Below are 20,131 nucleotides of genomic sequence, written 5' to 3'. Positions count from 1 at the left end.
TTTACCAGCAACCAGGCGGGACAGGGAGACAGGGGAAATGACCAGCACAGTGTGAGCCTTTTCATCTCTTCAGCAAGTTGGTTTGGTTCCAGCCTCTTGCAGCCAAGATGACTATGTGACAGCTGCTTTATCCTGGGTCTTGCAGACTAAGAGACAAGTCACTCCCTGCAGTATCCTCCCATATCATCTTCTGTACATGCCGCAGCTGCTTCAGCAATGGAGCACTAGGACAGATTTCTCTCATGGCAGACTTCGGACTCCGTGACAGAGAAGCACTACAGCCTTGGTCAGAAGGACAGATACAGCATACTGTACGTGTAAGTCTCTGTATTCAATAATCTTAAATAAACAATCAGTCCTCAGGCCTCCACAGAACTTCTTTTTCAAAAGAGCGAAGTTGGAAGTACATCGAGTAGATACAAATGTGACAATTAGACAGGAACTCTGTGAGCACGAAGCCCAGAACGCCAACATTTCTACAAATAAATTAAAACACATTTGGGAATTAAATTGATAGAAGTGTCAATAATGTCTTAGATAAAGAAATATGCAGCAAAAATACTGTATGCTTAATATGCCTCCATGTAATCTAAACACTTTTCTCAAGTGGCATTTGGAATTCCAAATTAATTTTGACACAGACCCTGGTCTTTAAAGATGCATCAGAAAGCGGTCAAATACTCAGAGCAACTCAGATGTAAGAGACAGACATCTGCCACACTGAACACCTCAGACTGCTGATTAATGGCAGCTTCCACAGATATTGATACAAGTGTCAGTGTGATGGATAGGCAGCAGTGTGGAAGAGTGGCCAGCTCTTTGGATTCAGAACTGTGTGGGGAGATGGTGTTGTGCAGTACACAGCACAGCAGTTCACTCACACTGCTTCAGTAAAATCCTCAGCTGTATAAATAGTGTAAGTTGTAATACAACTTGTAAAGTTGTAATACAACTTACAAAATGTAAGTGGATTTGGATAAAGGCATCTGCCAGACAAATTAATAATAATGTTCCTGTAAAGCTCTCCACGTAACCTACTAGTGTACATACAGGCTCTTTTTAAATAACTTTTCAGAATCACATGCAAGACACACCTCGTGTACTTTACATTTAAGCAAATTCAAGACAAAACCAGCCAATGAGAGCTTCTCTGCGTGCTTGACTGCAATTAGAACAATAGTGCTGTGATGACAAGGTCATATCTTTTTATTCAAATACAAAACCTTTTTTATGGCTGATATGTAGCTTCAACCAGTCAGCCTTGGTAAGGATGCAGATCTGCTCCACAATAAGATGCTACCGCAAGGTCCCCACGCACAGATAAGAAGACATTTTCACTCCTCCAATCCTTCTGAGAAAGAGGTGATCTCTTGGTTGGATGGTGTCGTGTAGTATGGGTGATTAAGGAACAATTCACATTGATCTTCTGAAGAAATGTGAATGTTATGGTTTTTATAGACATCTGGACTGGAAAAAACTCCTGTATTTATTAGTTCAGATCACATATAATTTTGGTTAAAATAACTGAGTCTTGATTAACATCTATAACACAGGAAAGCCACTGCAAAAACTCAACCTTTCGACCCAGAGTAAATTGCATAGCACTCCAAATCATGCCATAATTAAAATGGAAAACTCCATATTGGAATTTCAAGAGCAAAAGAGGTATCCCATGATGCATCTTGGATACAATGCTGCTTCGAGAGACAGCCAGTATAGTTATAAAATTGTGTCCATAGTCTAAATAATCACTTCTTTTATAACCAAATAAAAAGATTCGGAAGCACACAAACTGAGACCTACAAAAACAAAAGGATTTCTAGTATCACATGCCTTAGAGCTTTAATAAAAGAGGAGTTATGCTGGATTACATGGGGGTTTAAGCTACAGTATCACGTACTTAACCCCTTCTAGAAATTCTCCCATAGTCGTAAATACATACGCCATCTGCTGTGATGGAGAGAATGGAGTATTTAAAACCACTTGCATATTTAAAAATCAGATTTTCATCATTTCTCATTTCTGTGAAATACAATTGCTCCGGTTTAATCCACCAACAGAAAGAAAGCTATGGGCAGAGACAAGACCACAATATGCAGGCAGAATTCCACCCCCTCAGTCTCCTGCACAGCTCAGAAGCTGGGGTGGGGAGGGGGACAGGGAGCTCATGTTTATGAAAGTTGTCTGAGCTCGACCTCCTTCTTATTCTCGACTCACCCACCGCATACGTTAATCCTACTGTCCACCATCTGTGGTCTCCCCAGTACGCCACTGGGAGTTTGGGAAGAGGAGGAGGCTGAATCTTTGTTTTGGGGCGGCAGCCCCACAGTGCCAGATGTCAAAGGCAGGGTGTTAGTGATGGGGGTGTTTAGGGTGAAAGAGGTTTGTTCCTCATAAATACTATGAGGAGCACTGAGTACACATGTAAGCCAAAGGCAGTAAATTAAAGCGAGCATTAATCTCAACAAAGGGGTAATCTGTCAGACTATTGAGAGGCCAGCAATTATCTCTCCTCCAATGTAAACAGGGCTGACTTCAATGAACTCTGTGCACAGACAGAGCGCAGCTGAATGGCTCAGTGATGTGTGTGTTTATGTATGGTAGCAAATGTCTTGCCCAGAACCACAGATATCCAGGTGACAAGCCTACTGAAAATTTTTAAAAAATGAAACAGGAACCACTGATTCACACCCCTGTCTTGTCGACAAAAAAGCAATAAAAAAAACTTCCAGCAGAAATAAAATTCCATGTAAAATACATGAGCCAGGTAGCTAAAACACACGAAAAGCAGAGATGCGTTTCAAACCATCCATTCAATCTCAATTTAATGTACATTAACATAATTATACACCACGTTATTTCATGCTTACCTTTGTAAATACCGAGTTGTTTTAAATAAATATTACCATTGAAAAGCAGGTCTAAATATGATATAAGATTCATTATTGACTCTTTGGCTTTGGTGATGCAAGCTGAACTACACGGTGACAGTGGGGAAACGTTTTCAAGACCACTGTATGACTGGGCCCTTGAACGGACTGGTACTGACATATTGGTTGGGTCAACCCACTCTCAACCACAGCATTACTCTTTTACATCAGGTCCACATTTGCCTGGGGTTTTGTTGCGAGGAGGAATCATCACAGGATTTAAAGCTTTCTTTTATTTTTTTTATTTTATTAAACAGTGCCCTGACATTTGTTAAATGAAACCGCCAGGAGTTATGATTATAGTTCTGTGCTTTTCAAAGTTTTGGGCCCTGCGTCTGCATTCACCAATCAAAGCGGAACAAAACAGATTGTTGAGAGAACCCTGTTGTCAAAACAAAGTGTACGCTGGAGGAGCTTACCTTCTGTGGTTTGTAATTGAAAAAAAAAAAGAGGGATTTCGCTGGCTTCCTAGAGCTCTGATCAAAGACGGGAAGGACGCAAGCACACGCATTAAATCTGCTCACAGGCAGCTGTGCTTGAGGCAAAACAAAATATGCCAGAGCTTTGCAGGAAATCACTCCTTCATCAGCTTTCCGAGTGTACTAGGGCAGCCCAAAGCCAAGATGACAAATGTGTGTGGTTTTATTTTTCTTGCAAACCTGATGCCAAAGATGTATTTAAAAAATGGGCTGAAATCCTTACACCGACAGGCCCTTGGACAGCCAGCGTCTTGAATTGCTGTCTGTGCCAATACCCAAACAGTGCTTGGCACTCCAGCAGCTTGGGGCACGCACGACCTAAGAACATAAGAACACAAGACAGCCAGCAAACGAATGGAGGTCATTTAACCCACTTTGCTTGTTACGTTATGTCTATTGCAAAGTCATGTCTTGGAAAGAGCTTGGTGAATGTAGCTCCAGCCCCCTGTCACTCTATGTCTCCAAGCAACTAATCCTTTTTAGAATGTTTTAATGAGTATTATTTTAAAAAATATTTGTTAGAAATAATCTTATTTGAAACTCTTTATCTTAACATCTTACCTGGCTGCACTCACAGCATTCTGGGGTAGCCAGTTAAGATGTTAAGAAAAAGAGTAAACATACACACTTCCAAAGTTTTAGAAGATGCAAAGTATACATTTCTTTAAGCCTGCAAGGAACAAACCCCCTCAATAAAGTCTTTACCATGTAGCAAAGCAGGCATTGGTATGAGCAGTTATCAGGAAAAAATAAGCTAAAAGTCAACACAAGGATACCAAAGATGTACATACAGGATATTTATAGCCTTACCTGGCCTAGGCAAACAATGATATCATGTAAATGAGTTTTGAAGATTATGTTTGGTAAACCTGGAGTAACACCATTATGAAAGAGATCCGCAGTACGCACAGCAGGACCACCACATGTGCTCTTAATGGCTTGCTTGGGTGTGTAGCAACACAGGACATGAACGTACAAAGCCATTCAGTGTCCACTGTTGTGGTTTATGGGAACATGTTCCCAATCACCTCATTTCACTAGCAAGCTGGGTGAGCCAGATAACTTCGTTACCTCCCTGTACTCAAAATTGGATGCACTGAGCCTCACTGCAATTAAGAGCATCCAACCCGGGCTCACCAATCTTCCCGTTTTCTTCACTGTTAGAACAGTGTCTGTTGAATTTTACACTAGGCATTCTACTGAGGATGCATTATCTCCGAGTTACTGTATTACACCGGCATTTGACAGGGAGGAAGAAAGTCCAACGGAATCAAATGAATCTGAGCCTCAACTCAAACGGTAAACTCAAAATGAGGGCACAAGTGGAAACCGCATTTAAAACAGTGAACAGGAGACACCTTTTAACCCAAAGGGTTGTGGGAATCTGGAAAAAGCTGCCCAGCTGATACCTTGGCTCATTTTAAAGAAATGGCTGGAGGTGATCCTTGGATCAGTGACCGACAAGCTACAAACAGGATACGTGGGCCATAGGGCCTCTCATTTGTAACCATTCTTATGTCTATGTTTAACCAAACTTAAACTTCAACTGTTCCAAAGAGCTAAAGGGGACTTTTTGGCACACAAAGCTCCAAACTCACACCCGGAGGTGCTTTGATCCCGCTACCTCTCGCAAGTAAAGCGAGCACTCCACCATGTGAGCCAAGCCCCTTCCAAAGAGTTGCCATGCCAGAGGATTTATTCACATCCAGGCCTCCCTTCCACCTTCCACTTTCCCCGGAGCCCCACCTCAGTCAATGGTTCCTCCATCTTGCAGGAAGGTGGCTTATCCATGACCCAGAATAGCGCCCAGCAGGTGTGGGCCTTGTCATTGCAGTGACGTGCCTGTCAGGCCGGCTGCTGAGCTCTTAGCTGCTGCACTTCAAAATCCACGCTGTAATCCGATTGGGGCTCTGCTGCTACAATCCCCCCGCAGATTCCCAAGATTGCACCCCGCCAGAGAGCGAGGAATAAGGCAGGATCAATATGGCACCTTTCTGTCTCCCAGGCTGCACCCTTTTGCTGCAGGATTTTTTTTAGATCAATAATTCAGTAACAGCAGCGCACTGGCATGCATAATACCCATGTTCAAAATGTTAATAAAATTGTCATGAGCTGTCATTCTTTACACCACTATACAAGACTTTGGGGAAAAGCTCTCGAAAGTGTGAAGGGATAAATTATTTAATAAGGACTCAAACACCAGATCCACACTGATGCCGATTACAGCTCTAATCTCCAACCCTGATCCTGCAGAACTCCGGTCCTGCAGTTTTTAGGCATCTTCAATCAGCGGGCCGAATATTTATGAAAAATGACACGTTCCTGGACATTTCCACAAAGGCTCATAAGGAGTCCGTCTTGAGATGGTAAGGGAGGGTAGCATGACTCACACGGGGGAAAGGCAGTGAGCGTATCACCACCCCAAACTCACCAGCCGATCAGAGCTGGGTCATTTGTCGCGAGGAGAGTTTACTCCGCATACTGAGAGGAGACAAGGGTGAAAGGCTGTCTGAGCTCCACAAAGGCAAGATGCACCACTGTGATGCTGCCTTGAACTGTTTTGTAAAGACTTCTAATGACATGATGTGAAAAATGATTGGGGCAAATACTGTAGGTCTGGAGAACATTTTGCTTTCAGCCATTTCTAACCACTATTTACAGTATAAAACAACAATGTCTCCAACAATTAATTCTTATTAAAGGATGGACTATTCCTTTAATCAGAAGAACAGATTTTTTATAAAAGGTGGCAATGTCAAGTTATTGTTTGTCTTGTATGGGAGGATACACAGGGCTGAAGCCCAGTTCTGGTGGTCAGAAAAAGAAAAAATACTGATGCTCATGATGTCAAAACAGCAAAGTCCAGCCCCACTCACAGTAGCCATTTAGGTTTGCCAATAGAATATGAGAACACACTGAATACAATCAAGCACTTAAAAGCAGAAGGTCAATACTACATTACAACTGTCTGTGCTAAGGCTGCACCATTTGAAAACTGCAAGCTAATTAGCACTGGATCATGAGGCAAAGGAGAGCAATTAAAAACTAATCCAAAAAGATTGATTTCCTACACCAGCTGACCTATAATGCTTAGGTTAGTCTACACTCATTTTAAAGGAAAACAGGGAGAAATCTATCCATCTATTTTGCTCATTTCTCTCAAATGAAAAGTGAAAAAATGTTTAATCAGCCGATCAGAGTTCAATAAATGCTACAAGGGACCAGTCCTGGGGTAAAAACAATTAAAACATTCTGTGAGATTTTTAATCCTTGATTTCATCTCAAGAAGGTTTTAGTTTCCCTGAAGATGTTAAACAGCCAAACACTCACTTGTGACACCTCTCATCGCAAGGGTTACAGGGAATAGAAGCATATAATTTTGAAGAGCTGGCACTTTCACAGTACCTCTAACACACTGTCCTGATGTGCTTTGAAAAACTTTTGATCTCTCAGCTTTGGAAAAAAAAAACACTTTGATGGGTGAAAAACAGGGGTCCTGAAGGGGATCCTGAAAGCTTTTCATTGCATTCCTGCTCTCTCACGCTGACAAAAGCCGACCATTCAGAACTCTCCTCTCGCATACTGTAGCTCTTCCCATCTACTGTTCTAACCTCAAAACCTGCCAAGACAGCAGCTTGTATCACATCCAGCTTCATTCACAAAGCATCTCATAAAATCTGCCCCACATCCTTTTTCAAGCGCCTTTTAGTTTTCCTGTTTAATTATACTGTACATTTACAGTTTTTAGCCTAGAACCTTAAATTCCAAACTCCAAAGAGATCAAGAGTCAGCTGAAGAAGGACTCATTGTGGAGCAGGGATCAGACCTCTAAGGAGGCACAGGGAGAACACAAGTGTGAACACACTGGTTTGTTAACATCACCACCGCCATCACCAACAAGATGAGTAAACTCAAAACTCAAAGCCAGAAGGATCATGGTGCACGCTTTCATTTTCAAAGCGCATGGGCTGTTCAGTGCCGATCTACAGAGGCTACAAATGGCAGCAGCTACCTTATTTTTGACTAGTACCAAAAAAACGACAGATCCTTGAGCACTTACTAGTTCGGCCGGCCTTGATCTTGGCTAGCAGCTTTTGGGCGGATGGCAGGTCCCCATTCTTCACAGCCTGAAGGAGATCCTGTTCCTTCCCCATGATCCCGATGTGTAGTAGATCCCAGTCTCTCTCCGCAGCACAGAAACCAATTCCTCAAAGAGCCATGGTGAAGGGGCGGCTGCTCAAACTCTCTGGGAAATCTCCGAGGTCAGATCAGATGCTGGCAAGTCTTGGCAACGGGACTAGGAAAGCAGCTGATCTTAAATTACTGAAATGGCAGGACTGTGTCGCCTTCAATCGCATACCTTGGCAGGCCAACACCTTTCCCTTTTTGATCCAGAAAAGGTGTTGGTTGGAACACCGAATGGGTCTGGCCTCAGTGCAGACTGCCCCAGAGGTACCAGGTTTGGGGATGCGGCACAGCAAGGCTCCTTTTCCCGGTTTTCAATATCTTCTAAAAAACAAAAACCCTGAAAAAACGAAAAACGTCACTTAAAAATGATGTCCTATAAGAGAAACCTCAAGACTGCAGACTTGTAATGCTGACAATAAATGCTGGTCTACAACAGCTACTCATAAGCGTTTGAAACGTGTCATCCTCACCTATAATCTGGCACACCATGATTAGAAAACACAATGGTACGTACGAAATGGTGGAGTCTGTCTTAGTGCTGCAAAACCACTTAAAGATAAGTACTGCCACAGCACGGCAAAGCTGCAACGAGTGCAAATTACAACTTTTTGAATCTTACACTAGCTGCTCTCATTTATATTTATGCTCTTTTTCTAACATTTGTGGTGGGAAACCGTACTTTGATCCTGAAGGGAAAATGAAATAATTTCTTGGCTTCCAGCACTGCACCAGACACATGGAATGTGCTACAAGACACAGACATTAACGATGAATCCCATAATCTAAAGACAGAGTCTGAAGTACAAATGGACCACCTGAACCCATCAAATTAGAACCATAATATCTGTAAAAATACAAGACACTTCCCTTGGACTTCATCGGTTCTTGTGAAAACATAAAACAACTTTTGCGCATAAAATACGCAGGAATTTTCCAACTCTTTGCAGACAACTCTTGTGTAAAAAGATGGAAACTAGGGTCTACACAGAACTACTTACATTACTAATAGCACCATTATTTTTATTTTATTTTTAATGCTGTATTAAGAGACAAAAAATCCCAAGTCCTTGCCCCTGTACCATTTGGGAATCTTACCAAGAAATTAATCCCTGCTTTAAGAGAAGCTGGCTGAATGCCTGGCAAAAGCATTCTTTCCTGCAGGAAGCCTACAGGAGTGACCTGTTCCCGGACTTCCCATTGTTCAACTCACAGAACACGAACAAAGTGTGGAAGAATAATATCCTGGAGAGAGAAAAAAATCCCCTTCCCTTTGATTTTGGAGCTGCTGGGTACTCGGCACATATCGGATTTCAAAGGGAATGCTCACTGAAGCTCCGACAATAACAGTGGAGTTTCTGGATACAATGTTTTCATTAACAAAGATAAGAAAGACGTACTTCATGCCAGGTCCACGCATGAAGGCAGCAGGTATAACTTACCCAAGAGGAGCGGCAGCACACAGACCACTGATTTTCAACCGCAGAAGGGATGAGGGGATGGTAAAAAACAAAGGGAGGTCTTTCCAATCATGCCCAGAATAATTGCATTGCAACACACATTAACTGCACATGTATTTTACACAGACCTGCTTGCATGTGTATGTTTACACACAGAAGGGTGTTCTGGTTAACAACCACCCCAAAACAGTCTGTGTTCCAGTAGACATCACTGGTGTTTTTCTGCAGATCAACCTGTGCTAGGGGTACCGATGCTTGTGCATCGCACCAGTTACAAACTCTGGGGACTCTCATCCATACCCCTCTCCCCAACCCCACTCACCCTCTTTTCCCCCCATAGCTTCCCACTACACCCATACACAACACTCCTTTTCTCCATATCTTTATTGCCCTCCTACTGGAAGGAATGGTGGATCCAGCACCCTTCCCCTCCTCCTGAAGGATGAAATTAGGTGTACCAGTAATAATTTCTGCATGAAAAAGTGGTAGTGAATAAGAATTCCAATGCACATGTAGATACTGCAATAAAATCCACCACTTTCTCTCCCGAAAGTTCAAAACCCTCTACACGGTATCACCCCCTCACTTTCTTGGACCAGTAGTGATGGGTAAGATGGTGCCAACTAGTAATTTCCCATTCTGCACTTTTAACAGACAGGCTATACACTCTGTAATGGTGCATGCAGATCTGACAGCACACTCAGAGGAGGCCTTTATGACATCTGAATCTATCGCCTCCAACTCGTTACCACCCTGGATTAAACAGAGTGTGTGTGAGCTTTCCTTGTCTTTACATTTTATGGAATTGTTATGCAACAGTTTGAGAAGAACAAGCTTTCTTCCACTTCGTTTCATCATTTTCTACCTGAGTCTTTGCGAAACTAACAAACCAAGCTGGGTAAAGCTATGAACATCTTTATCCCACAATATACATTACAGTATACACTGGTGGGTGAGGGACAGCGCAGCATGATGGGTGAGCCTTTGGATTCATGACTGACAGGTTGTAGGTTTGAGTCCCCACTGAATTACCCTTGAGTGAGGTACCCAATCAGTCCATCCAGCTGTATAAGGTGGCACCAGCACAGAAATAAACCCTGGACTGATGTCTTATCTGTCACATGTCCTCAGTCTGCTTAAAGCTACAGTAACCAGGATGAGTTCTGTCTCGATGACCCTCTGGGCTCTGTTGTGGACTTTACCTTTACCTAAACTGATGGGCAGAGCTCTCACGACTGCGATAATGGTAATGAGATGCAGCTTATCTTGGACTGAATACCGCCACAGCTGTGCCAGAAACACTGGCCCATTAGGAAATACTCAGCTCTTTCCTCCACTTCTTGCTCCCTCAGATATTCATCAAGTCACGCCACAGCCATCCACTGCAGTCATGGAAAAAACACGCTCTGCCCATTTAGAGTACAGTATGCATTGTTGCATTGCATGTTCCTAAAAAAGGTATCATAACGAGCATGGTTATTTTCTTGCATGTTTTCCTTTGGAATTCCTTAGAACCGTAATGTATTTAAGATCAAAAAGCACCCTGGAGGTCTACGGTACAGGAATTGGGGTTATAAATCACTGTAATAATGATGATAGTTGAGTCTGTGCAAAGATTCCTGTAGGCGTCTTTGCACTGGCCATGCAGTTTTAAGAGTTAAGCACACAGACACTGCTGATATTTATTTATCCATCTGAAGTATTTATTTTGTTGGTTCAGTTAGAACTGCGGTGTCTTTTCCTCTTCTTTCCACCTAAGACTTTTTTAACTTAACTGGTCTACATACTGTATAGGACATCCATCCATTTTCGAACTGCTTCTTCCAAATCGAGGGTCGCAGGAGAGCCAGGGTCTATCTGGGTAAGCAACACACACAAGGCACACACACAGACACAAACACACACTCGCTTACACCAAGGCCAGACATTCCCAGAAACGAATTAATCTACCAATATGTTTTTGGACTACGGGAGGAAAAGAGAGAGCAAGCACAGAGAGAACACACACAGTCCACATAGATACCACCCCAGCTCAGGTCCACTACTGCACCACTTTGCTGCCTCACATACTGTAGGATATACAGTATAGATTTGAAAACGTTTTACAGGGTCTGGGTTAAACGTATGTCTTAAATTATCTGCTGCTTAAGAGTTAGGAAAATAGGTGACTGGGCTGCTTAGGGATCTTCGAGATCTAGTTTAGCTACAACTACAGTATCTCAATTTTATTTTTGGACTCTGAGAATTAAGTTGAAGCCAACAACATGAAATCAATCTAACATCCCTTAAGCTGGCCAGAAAGATTTTGTTTCAGATATTGGACAGTTATCTACTGGCTATGTTAGTGTGTTTGACCATATTTTAAGGAATATGTTAACTAGTTAACTCTTTAAAATGTCAGAAACTGAACTCCCATGAACTACTCCATAAAAGAACAGAGGGTAATGACTAGGTTCATGGGCCACACTTAAAAGCAGCAACACTGAAATCGGAAACGGACATAATAAAACGTGCAGCTGGAGAAAGCTCAAGTGAGTATCAAATTTGTGCTTAAAAAACAACCCACATAGACTCATCACAAAACAAAACTTCCTGCAGTATGAGGTTTTGTGGAAGACAGTTCCACACTTTACCTCACATGGGCCTAGAGAGCATGCCAAATGCTGGGGCTGTAATCAGGAGCTGTCGAACTCCAGCTCTCTGAAACACTCCATGTCTGGGTGGTAACTGTCGCAAGGATATTTTGGGGAAAAAAAAAATCAAGTTTCTCTGAAGAAGTGGGAGACATGCAATCAGACTCCCAAATCCTAACTGGCAACAAACAGAAAAACATCCAAAATGACCAAAATGTGCTATACCACAATACAGAGGCTTATAATTAGGCAAAGACATTTCATTGCAGTAGGCATGTTCCAGCAACAATTAGCCATTTAAAAAAAACTGCACTGAAGAGTATGGGAACAGTAAACAGGGAAGCAAGCGATAACCATACTGTATACAATTAAGAGTACTAAGCAGTTAACAGCAGGGGCACCCAAACTCTGCGAAGCTTCTGGTTTTTCATTCTCACTGAGCTTTTGACGACAGGCCTTAATTTAGCTAATTATTCAATTTATTGGTCATAATTACTATCATTCCCCGGCGTTTAGTAACAATGAATTAGAGACCTACAATGTGAAACCTTACAGGATCCGGTCCTGCAGAACCGGATGCTTGGCAACCCTGGTTTAGAGCATTAGAAATATTCCAACCAGTACATGAATGCAATAATAAATACAGTAGATGAATCTGCAAATAATAAAAAGAGGTACAGTTTATAAAATAATAACATAAACACTGTAATCATATAGCCAATAAGTGTCAGGTTTGTTTAATTAGGAAGCAAGATAGAGAATTTTATCATAACGCACTGCTGTGCTTCATCTATTTATTCTTTAGCCTCCTAAAGCCTTCTTCCATAAAGGTATTTATAGACATTAACAAGTAGAGCTGGCGATTTACTTGGGAGAATAAAGTATCCAATAGGCCTAAACGGCAGCAACATAATTTCAATTACCTGCCAAACTGTCATAACGTCATACTTCACAGGTTGAGAATAGTTAGTTATAACTGAAAATGACAGCATGGTATCTTGATGAATAAACAGAGGCGGATCCAACCATTTCTAATCCACCCATCCATTTTCTAACTGCTTTATCCATTACAAAGTCATGGGGAAGCTGGAGCCTATCCTGGCAAGCAATGGGCATGAGGCAGGGTACAGTACACCCCGGATGGGACACCAGACTCACAGGGCACAGATATGCACACACTCACTCCACGACCAATTTCCCCAGAAGCCAATTAACCAACCAACATGTCTATAGATTGTGGGAGGAAACCCATGAGAACACAGGGAGAACATGCACACTCCACACAGAGAGAACCCCAGGAACTGAACTCAGGGCCCTGGCTCTGCGAGACAGAAATACTAACCAATGCATCGCCATCCCACCCCCTTTGCTAATCATTTATTTTATACATAAATGCAAATACTTGTAGTTCGTTATATTCAAACACAAGTAGCAGCACAGTTTCCATTTAAATATACTTTTAGGTGCATTTGCAACTGAACTGAAGTGTAGCACTGGCGAAGTCAAGCCCATAACTACTTTTAAACTCGGCTTCTTGAGAGGCTGTTCCTGCTCATGGCCAGGCGTGAAATCAACTTCTTAACCTCTCTGTGGGAGGGGGAGGGAGAGGGAGAAACCGAAGCACCTGGAGAATCACGGACATGAACATGGGAAGACGTGCAAACTCCACACAGAAGGTACCCCACACAGTATGGAAACTCAGGAATCTAGAGCTACGGGCTGCATCACTGTGCTGGCCTAATCTATGTCAGTCTCAAGAATGGGAAAAGAACAGGAAAAGGCAAGTGTAAATTAACAACGGGTGCTCTTATGATTTAAAACAGGAAGTACTTAAAAGAAGTGCTTATAAAGAGCTTGGAGCATGGTGTCGGTTGCCAGTGATGCTATTCTGGACAGATATGCAGCTAACAACCAAATAAGATAAAGAGGCTCAAGAAGAAGGGCAGCACAGTGGTGCTGTCGTTAGGATTGTTGCCCCTAAGTAACCTGGTGATTGGTAAAGGAGGAACCTGGTGATGTAACCTTGCCTTAAATAAAGAAATGCTCATATCTGCCTGGTCACCTCCTGAACTTTCAAAATCCAGTTGGTTATTTATTATCTAAACCATTCCACACCATTCTGCAAATTCATGCTCCGTATTAAAAAAATGTAAACAAAATTGCGAGCACGCTGTTCTGCATAATTGCAACTGCACAATAACAAGTAGCAACTTCCTCGATATTGAATTGCACTCTATTCCAGCAACATGACAAGTTTTCTTTTGTGTGTGTTGTTAATGAAAGCAATCAGAGTCACCCTTCGAGTTTCCTTCCGACCAGTTTACGTGCCAGATTTTCGTCCAGCTGTTTTTGGTCATCAATCCAAAGCTAACAGTAATGCTTGTTAGATTATTGTTTGAGGCTATTTTGTGACACAACAGTAGCCTCAGAACTAAAGTCAGGCTGAGAACATTTTAGTGATAACCCCTATTAATCATGATGCTATAGTTTTGCCAGTTTTTGTGTCAATTGGGAATAACGCTGACGCAGAGCCTGTCAGCTGATTTTAACAAGCATGCAGCAATTTACGCTGCTGACATCAACTTCTCAGCTGCTTCGCTACTGTACATTATTACGAGTCCATCATCCGCAAGATGCGCACTGACTCAGATTTTTTTGTCAGATACTAGTTTTACGACTCAAGAATACCCAATGCACCTTGGGTATCCGATCCTTTCAAACAAACTAGCGAGGTAGCTCAATGTAAACTGAACTACAGTACCTTATCCTGAAATAAACTCCGTTCTTAACTCAATCGTTTCTCCACATTCAAAATACTACATTTTGGCAAATTTCGCAATTCCAGACTCTGGCCACTCTACCCAGGAACAAGTATACTACTAGGGTTGGGAATGCGATTTTCATGTCTTAAATAAATAGAACACACCTACAGTATATAGCGTGTTGAATTCTCGGGAAATTACAAATTAGTAACATGACATCTACTACACAGCAGTTGCGGGGAAGGCAAATCGTGCCGCACATGACAGTTCTGAGCTGGAAAAATGTGCTTACACTGTTTAAGTAGAGAGATCAGTAGAGCTGAAGAATCATTTCTAGTTGTGGTATTATTCATGAACGGCATGGTCCGAAAGCGATTGTTCTACTTGCATTGGAAGCGTGTAAACTGAGAGAAAAACTGCACCTTAATGTTAAAGGCAGTAGAAGAGTAAACACGCGGATTAACTCACGTACTAGAGATAAGCTCCGACAGAGGTCATATAACACGCCGAACAAGTGGTATATTTATGTCCTCCTTTTGGTCGCGTAAATTTCAATATGATTAACATATTCAAGATTTAACAGGTCAATACCACAAAGCTAACATCAAAGGCTTGCAGTTCGATCTTTTCATAGTTGGATGTATCTCATTCAATTATTAAATTTTAGGGACTTTCTGATAATGGATGGATGTACCCGACCCAAAATATATTACAGTAGTACGTCTCTTGGGCACCTTCTGGTAGGGTCATAAAAAAGGAATCCACTAGGATATGGATCGTGAACAGTTTCCTCCGTTTTGAATCAGTAGACAATCTAACTAACACAAAACTACACACCCTCGCTGCTGTGTCTAAGGAGTCTTGGACAACCAAACTGACATACTGTACTCTTCCTAAAATACAATTAATGGCATCATTTTAATAACTCGGATTTACTGGAACAGCAAGATTAAAACGTGCCTCCCTTAAGACTTCAACCAGGTACGCAACCTATCCCCGCCGGTGATTTTTAACTTTTCCATGAAATGTTTAACTCTGTAAAGCGAAAATTGGAATTCGCAACACGCCACAGCACGCTGTACAATTCCTATCGGACTCACCTCCGGACTGAAAGATCTGCCAAGTACGATTACAATTTACGTCAAGGTGGTGCGCAGACTGGTTGTTTCCATTAAATCCAGGGAAGCCGTCTCGTCTCCAACAAAAACATCCAGACAAGTTATTCATTTGAAATTCCTGCATAAAGTCACCCAATCCACGAGTCCCCGGCTCCGGCCATGTTTACAATTTCAGTGTTTGAAGGGTTACTGAACTGGATTTAGGTCCTTCATAACAGAAAGCCCCAATATTTCATTCTCCACCGCTTGCTGTTGAAAACTCCAAACTCTGCTTGGCACTTCTATCATTGTCACTTGGCCAAATCTCCCCTGAGTCAATCGTCCCTCCCACTATCCCGTCCGGCTCCAGACTCCACCTTTTTTAAGGGAGACTTGCAGACTTGGGAGTTTTTTTTTCAAAAGGCCGCCTGTTGGGAACCGTGCATGGGAAGCCTTCAACACGAGCAATTGGGGAGAGGACAGGTCACTGGACGTTAGCCGGACAGCGCAGAGTGGCAGGCGTCCTTGTGATTTCATTATTACCCTCGTCACCCACGGGGTCTAGCGATGCAAAGGACTTTGATTGCTACGGGGGGAGGGAAGGTTACCTATTTTACTACAGGAACTTCACCAAGTTGGTGAAACGTGTTTTCATCACTATATTTTTATGCTATAGCTCAACAATATTTGCGCTTGATATTTTGAATATCTTTTAACATTTTAGGACGTATCTTTTAAGCAATTACAAAAATGTCGTACCCAATAACTTGATCTCCTGTGGTATTTAAAAGGGACTGATTACTTGCGAGTATTGAGCAAATTCCAGCTGTCGACGCCTATTGGTCAGAATCAGTAGTGCGTAGTGCAGTGTTTAAAACCAAAAGCATTCTGTATTATCTGAATTTAATATTAATTTGAAATAATTATCTTTGGTGACTTACCATAAAATAATAATAATAATAATAATAATAATAATAATAATATCCTCAAACTTATATAGCGCTTTTGTGGTAATTCCACTCAAAGTGCTTTTACAGGTAATGGGGACTCCCCTCCTCCACCACCAGTGTTGCCCCCACCTGGATGATCCAATGGCAGCCAAAGTGCGGCAGTACACTCACCACACACCAGCTATCAGTGGGGAGGAGAACAGAGTTAATGATGCCAGCTCATAGCCCTGGTTGTAGAGAGACAACCTCCTTTTTCCCTTACTATCCAAGTGTTAATTCTTGGCACATGTTCGTTTTGAATTGGTTAGAATTCAAATTTTAAAATATACATATTTTTAATTCAACTTGTTCAGTGCAATACTGGGATGGGAAATCTGTATGTGGTGTTAATGACCAGTAGGTGGTGTTTTTCCCTCTGGACAAGAGTTTCCAAGACAATGCCTCACTGTGCTGACAGGGGAGGTGCCTCTCTAGATCCTTAGCACTTGGATATTAGACTCAGCTTGAAAAGTTTAGGGGTGCTAGCATGGTGTCCTTGGCTACAGTATATTCCACTAACCATTCAGGCCTTTGTAAATCTCCCCCAATAATTCAACAGGTTACATCTCCTCCTGATCTCCTATATAGTAAGGCTGCTGGTGTATAATAATAATTCCTAACACTTATATAGTACTTTTTTGGACACTCCACTCAAAGCGCTTTACAGACCCCCCTCCACCACCACCAATATGCATCCCCCACCTGGATGATGCAATGGCAGCCATACTGCACCAGTATGCTCACCACACACCAGTTTCAGTGGGGAGGAGAACAGAGTGATAAAGCCGGGATTATAAGGAGTCTGGAATTCATGACATTTGGCCAGGATGTCTGGGTTACTACTCTTTTCAAGAAACAACCTGGGATTTTTAAAGACCACAGAGAGTCAGGACCTCAGTTTTACATCTCATTCAAGGGATGGAGCCTGTCACTATACTGGGGCACTAGCACCTCCTACTGGCCCTACTAACACCTCTTCCAGCAGAAACCTTAGTTTTTCCAGGTCTCCCAGCTAGGTACTAGCCAGGCTCACACCTGCTGAGCTTTAGTGGGCTACCAGTCATGTGCAGCAGGGTGATATGGCCTCCTCCTGGATGTAAAGCACTTTGTGATCCATCCATCTATTTTTCGAACCACATCGGCCAATGAATGGACGCAGGGAACTTGAACCTATACCCTAGCAACACACACAAGGTGGGATTCACCCTGCACAGGACGCCAGTCTATGACACAAATGCACACAATCCCACCGGGGCCAGTTTCCCCAAAAGCCAATCAGCCTAGCAGTACAGTATGTCCTGTGGAGGAACCCGGAGCACCAAGAGTAAACCCACAGTAACACTGGGAGAACATGCAGACTCTATGCAGGGCCCTAGCACTAGGAGGCAGGAATGTTATCCACTACGCCACCGTGCCACCCCACTTTGTGATCCCTTGAGATGAAAAATGTAATAGAAAAGCAATTTATAAACCAGTTCAATTGTTAGATTGAGCACTCACACACATCACAGATAAATGGATTCATGTAATATCTTGCTATATTTCCAACACGAAGGCTGTTTCTTTAAAGAAACACCAAAAGGACAGTTTGAAAGCCATATCGCTAATCTCCCATGCTTTATCATTTTTAACAAAGCTGCAGGTAGACTCGAGTCTGGGTCTTTTGTTGTTGCTGTCTGCATAGGGGTGTCACTGTTTGTGCAGTGAGCACATTTCGAAGGTGCGGTCACAGTGACCATTGTATGTCTCTGTGGAAACTGAGTTCATTGAAACCACATTAAACACAGCTGTGCAGAGGCTCTTCCAGCGCACAGGCGATCTGGCATCAGAGAGAGACGCCACAGCAAAATACGAGCCCAAAATTGCAAACTCTTTCTTTGTCCAGAGTGAGGGCAGGGGCTCTCGAGGTGTCAGAACAGAAACACAAAAGTAAAGACAAAATAAAAAGCACTTGCTATAGGCAGCCTTTTTGCAGTATATACGGTAATTCAGATCCATCATCTGTAATATATCATTAGTTACATTATTAGTATAGAATCTAGTATTAATAATATACATAATACTATATATAATATTGTATTAATAAACTTTATTTTATTTAATACCGTTGAAAGCACACATTTCAAAGTGCTTTGCAGTATGTAATAAGCACATCGCGCAACATTACAAAAAAAAAGTTAAAAAAGCAGATAGCGAAGATAAAAGGCCTTTCTGAAAAAGTCAGTTTTAAGCCTAGACATTGAAGCTCCCAGTGTGGCTGGTTGTGTTTTTAAATATGAAAAGGCCGATTGAAGGGATACTTCACTGCTGCGTTCAACGTCTGGGAGAACAAAAGTCACGCTGCTTAGATTTTTTTTTGCCGGCCCTTTGAGCTCAGGAGGAATTGAAATCCGAGATGGGGCCAACTCAAATGCAATAGGGAAGAAAAAAATAACAAGGAATGACAACCATTCCAGGGGAAAAAAGGCTTTCATTAAGGTTTTCCATGCCATTTTCATTCTACAAGATCACGATGTTTCTCCTAACAGCATACAGATTGCAAACAACATTGTTTTATTCTTCTTTCCTGCAGCTATGACTCCATCTTGTGGCTAAGAAAGAAATAGCATGTTCATTACCTGCAGGCTAAATATGTAAATATCCATCCATCCACTTTCAAGCATCTTCTTCCAACTGAAGGTCGCAGAAGATCAGAAGTCTATCTCAGCAAGCAACAGGCAGAAGGTAGGCTACACCCTGGATGGGACACCAGTCCATTGCAGTGCAGCCAGACACACACACTCATACTTCTAGGCCAATTTTTCCATAAGCCAATTATCCCACCCGTATGTTTTTGGACTGTGGGTGGAAACTGGAACACCCAGAGGAAACCAATATAAAGTATAATAAAATCATAGTAGTTTCACACAGACAGCCCCCCAGGAGCTGAACCCAAGCTCCTAGGTCTCCAAGGCACCATTGCTAACTTCTGTGCCACCATGACACCCTCCAAATCAACAGCCTCAACCACATCAAGGTCACCTTAAGGTGAAAAGAAGAATGGATTTTACTTCAGTGGTGCTAGAGAACATGTAAAGCAATCTAAAAATGCTATGGCATAAGTTGACATGCATCATGCTACTGTAGGTATTTTAAAATATAGTTTACTTTTATTATAAGACTTTTCTTTGTGAAATCTTGTCAAGAAATCCAAGGCTGTATAGTGGAACATATATAATCCACAACAAAGGCAGAAAGAGACTCAGTTACATTAAAACCAAGACAAAATTAAATATTACAAGCTGCAGTGAAAAGATATGTCATTAATTGGGTTTTGAAACTGTTAACAATCTCCAATATTCAGGCAGTGAGTTTCACTGACCCATTGTGTGTTGCCTGGACCTAAGTAAAATCAGAAGAAACAGATCACCAGATCTCAGATGAGGTGTTGTACAATTCCCATGCAATAACTGTTGACAATAATTGGGGGATGGATCTATGGTCTGTACGGTATATTGTTATCACAGGAGAAATCACTAAAAATCAGCAAACTGATCTGCCCATTATTTAAAATGCAAATTACAATACAAATGTGCCCAATGAGCTTTTCAATTACA

General features: G+C 42.1%; 1 protein-coding gene across 4 annotated transcripts in view; it reads right to left on the bottom strand.

The window, feature by feature from the left end:
• The window catches only part of LOC102691747 (caskin-2), a 122,636-nt gene extending 106,646 nt beyond the window's left edge, over positions 1-15,990 (bottom strand). For 2 of the 4 annotated variants that reach the window (XM_015356448.2, XM_015356452.2), the window contains exon 1: positions 15,550-15,990. In XM_015356448.2, coding sequence (XP_015211934.2) covers positions 15,550-15,691 — 142 coding nt within the window. In that variant the 5' untranslated portion in view covers positions 15,692-15,990. Of the gene's footprint in view, positions 1-7,469; positions 7,935-15,549 lie in introns of all 4 variants that reach the window. The other 2 variants (XM_015356449.2, XM_015356450.2) reach the window with 2 other exon arrangements.
• Between the last annotated feature and the right edge of the window lie 4,141 nt (positions 15,991-20,131).

This window comes from Lepisosteus oculatus, chromosome 9 (assembly GCF_040954835.1).
Source record: "Lepisosteus oculatus isolate fLepOcu1 chromosome 9, fLepOcu1.hap2, whole genome shotgun sequence".
Classification (NCBI taxonomy): Eukaryota; Metazoa; Chordata; class Actinopteri; order Semionotiformes; family Lepisosteidae; genus Lepisosteus; species Lepisosteus oculatus.
This window is presented reverse-complemented; position numbering and strand designations above follow the sequence as displayed.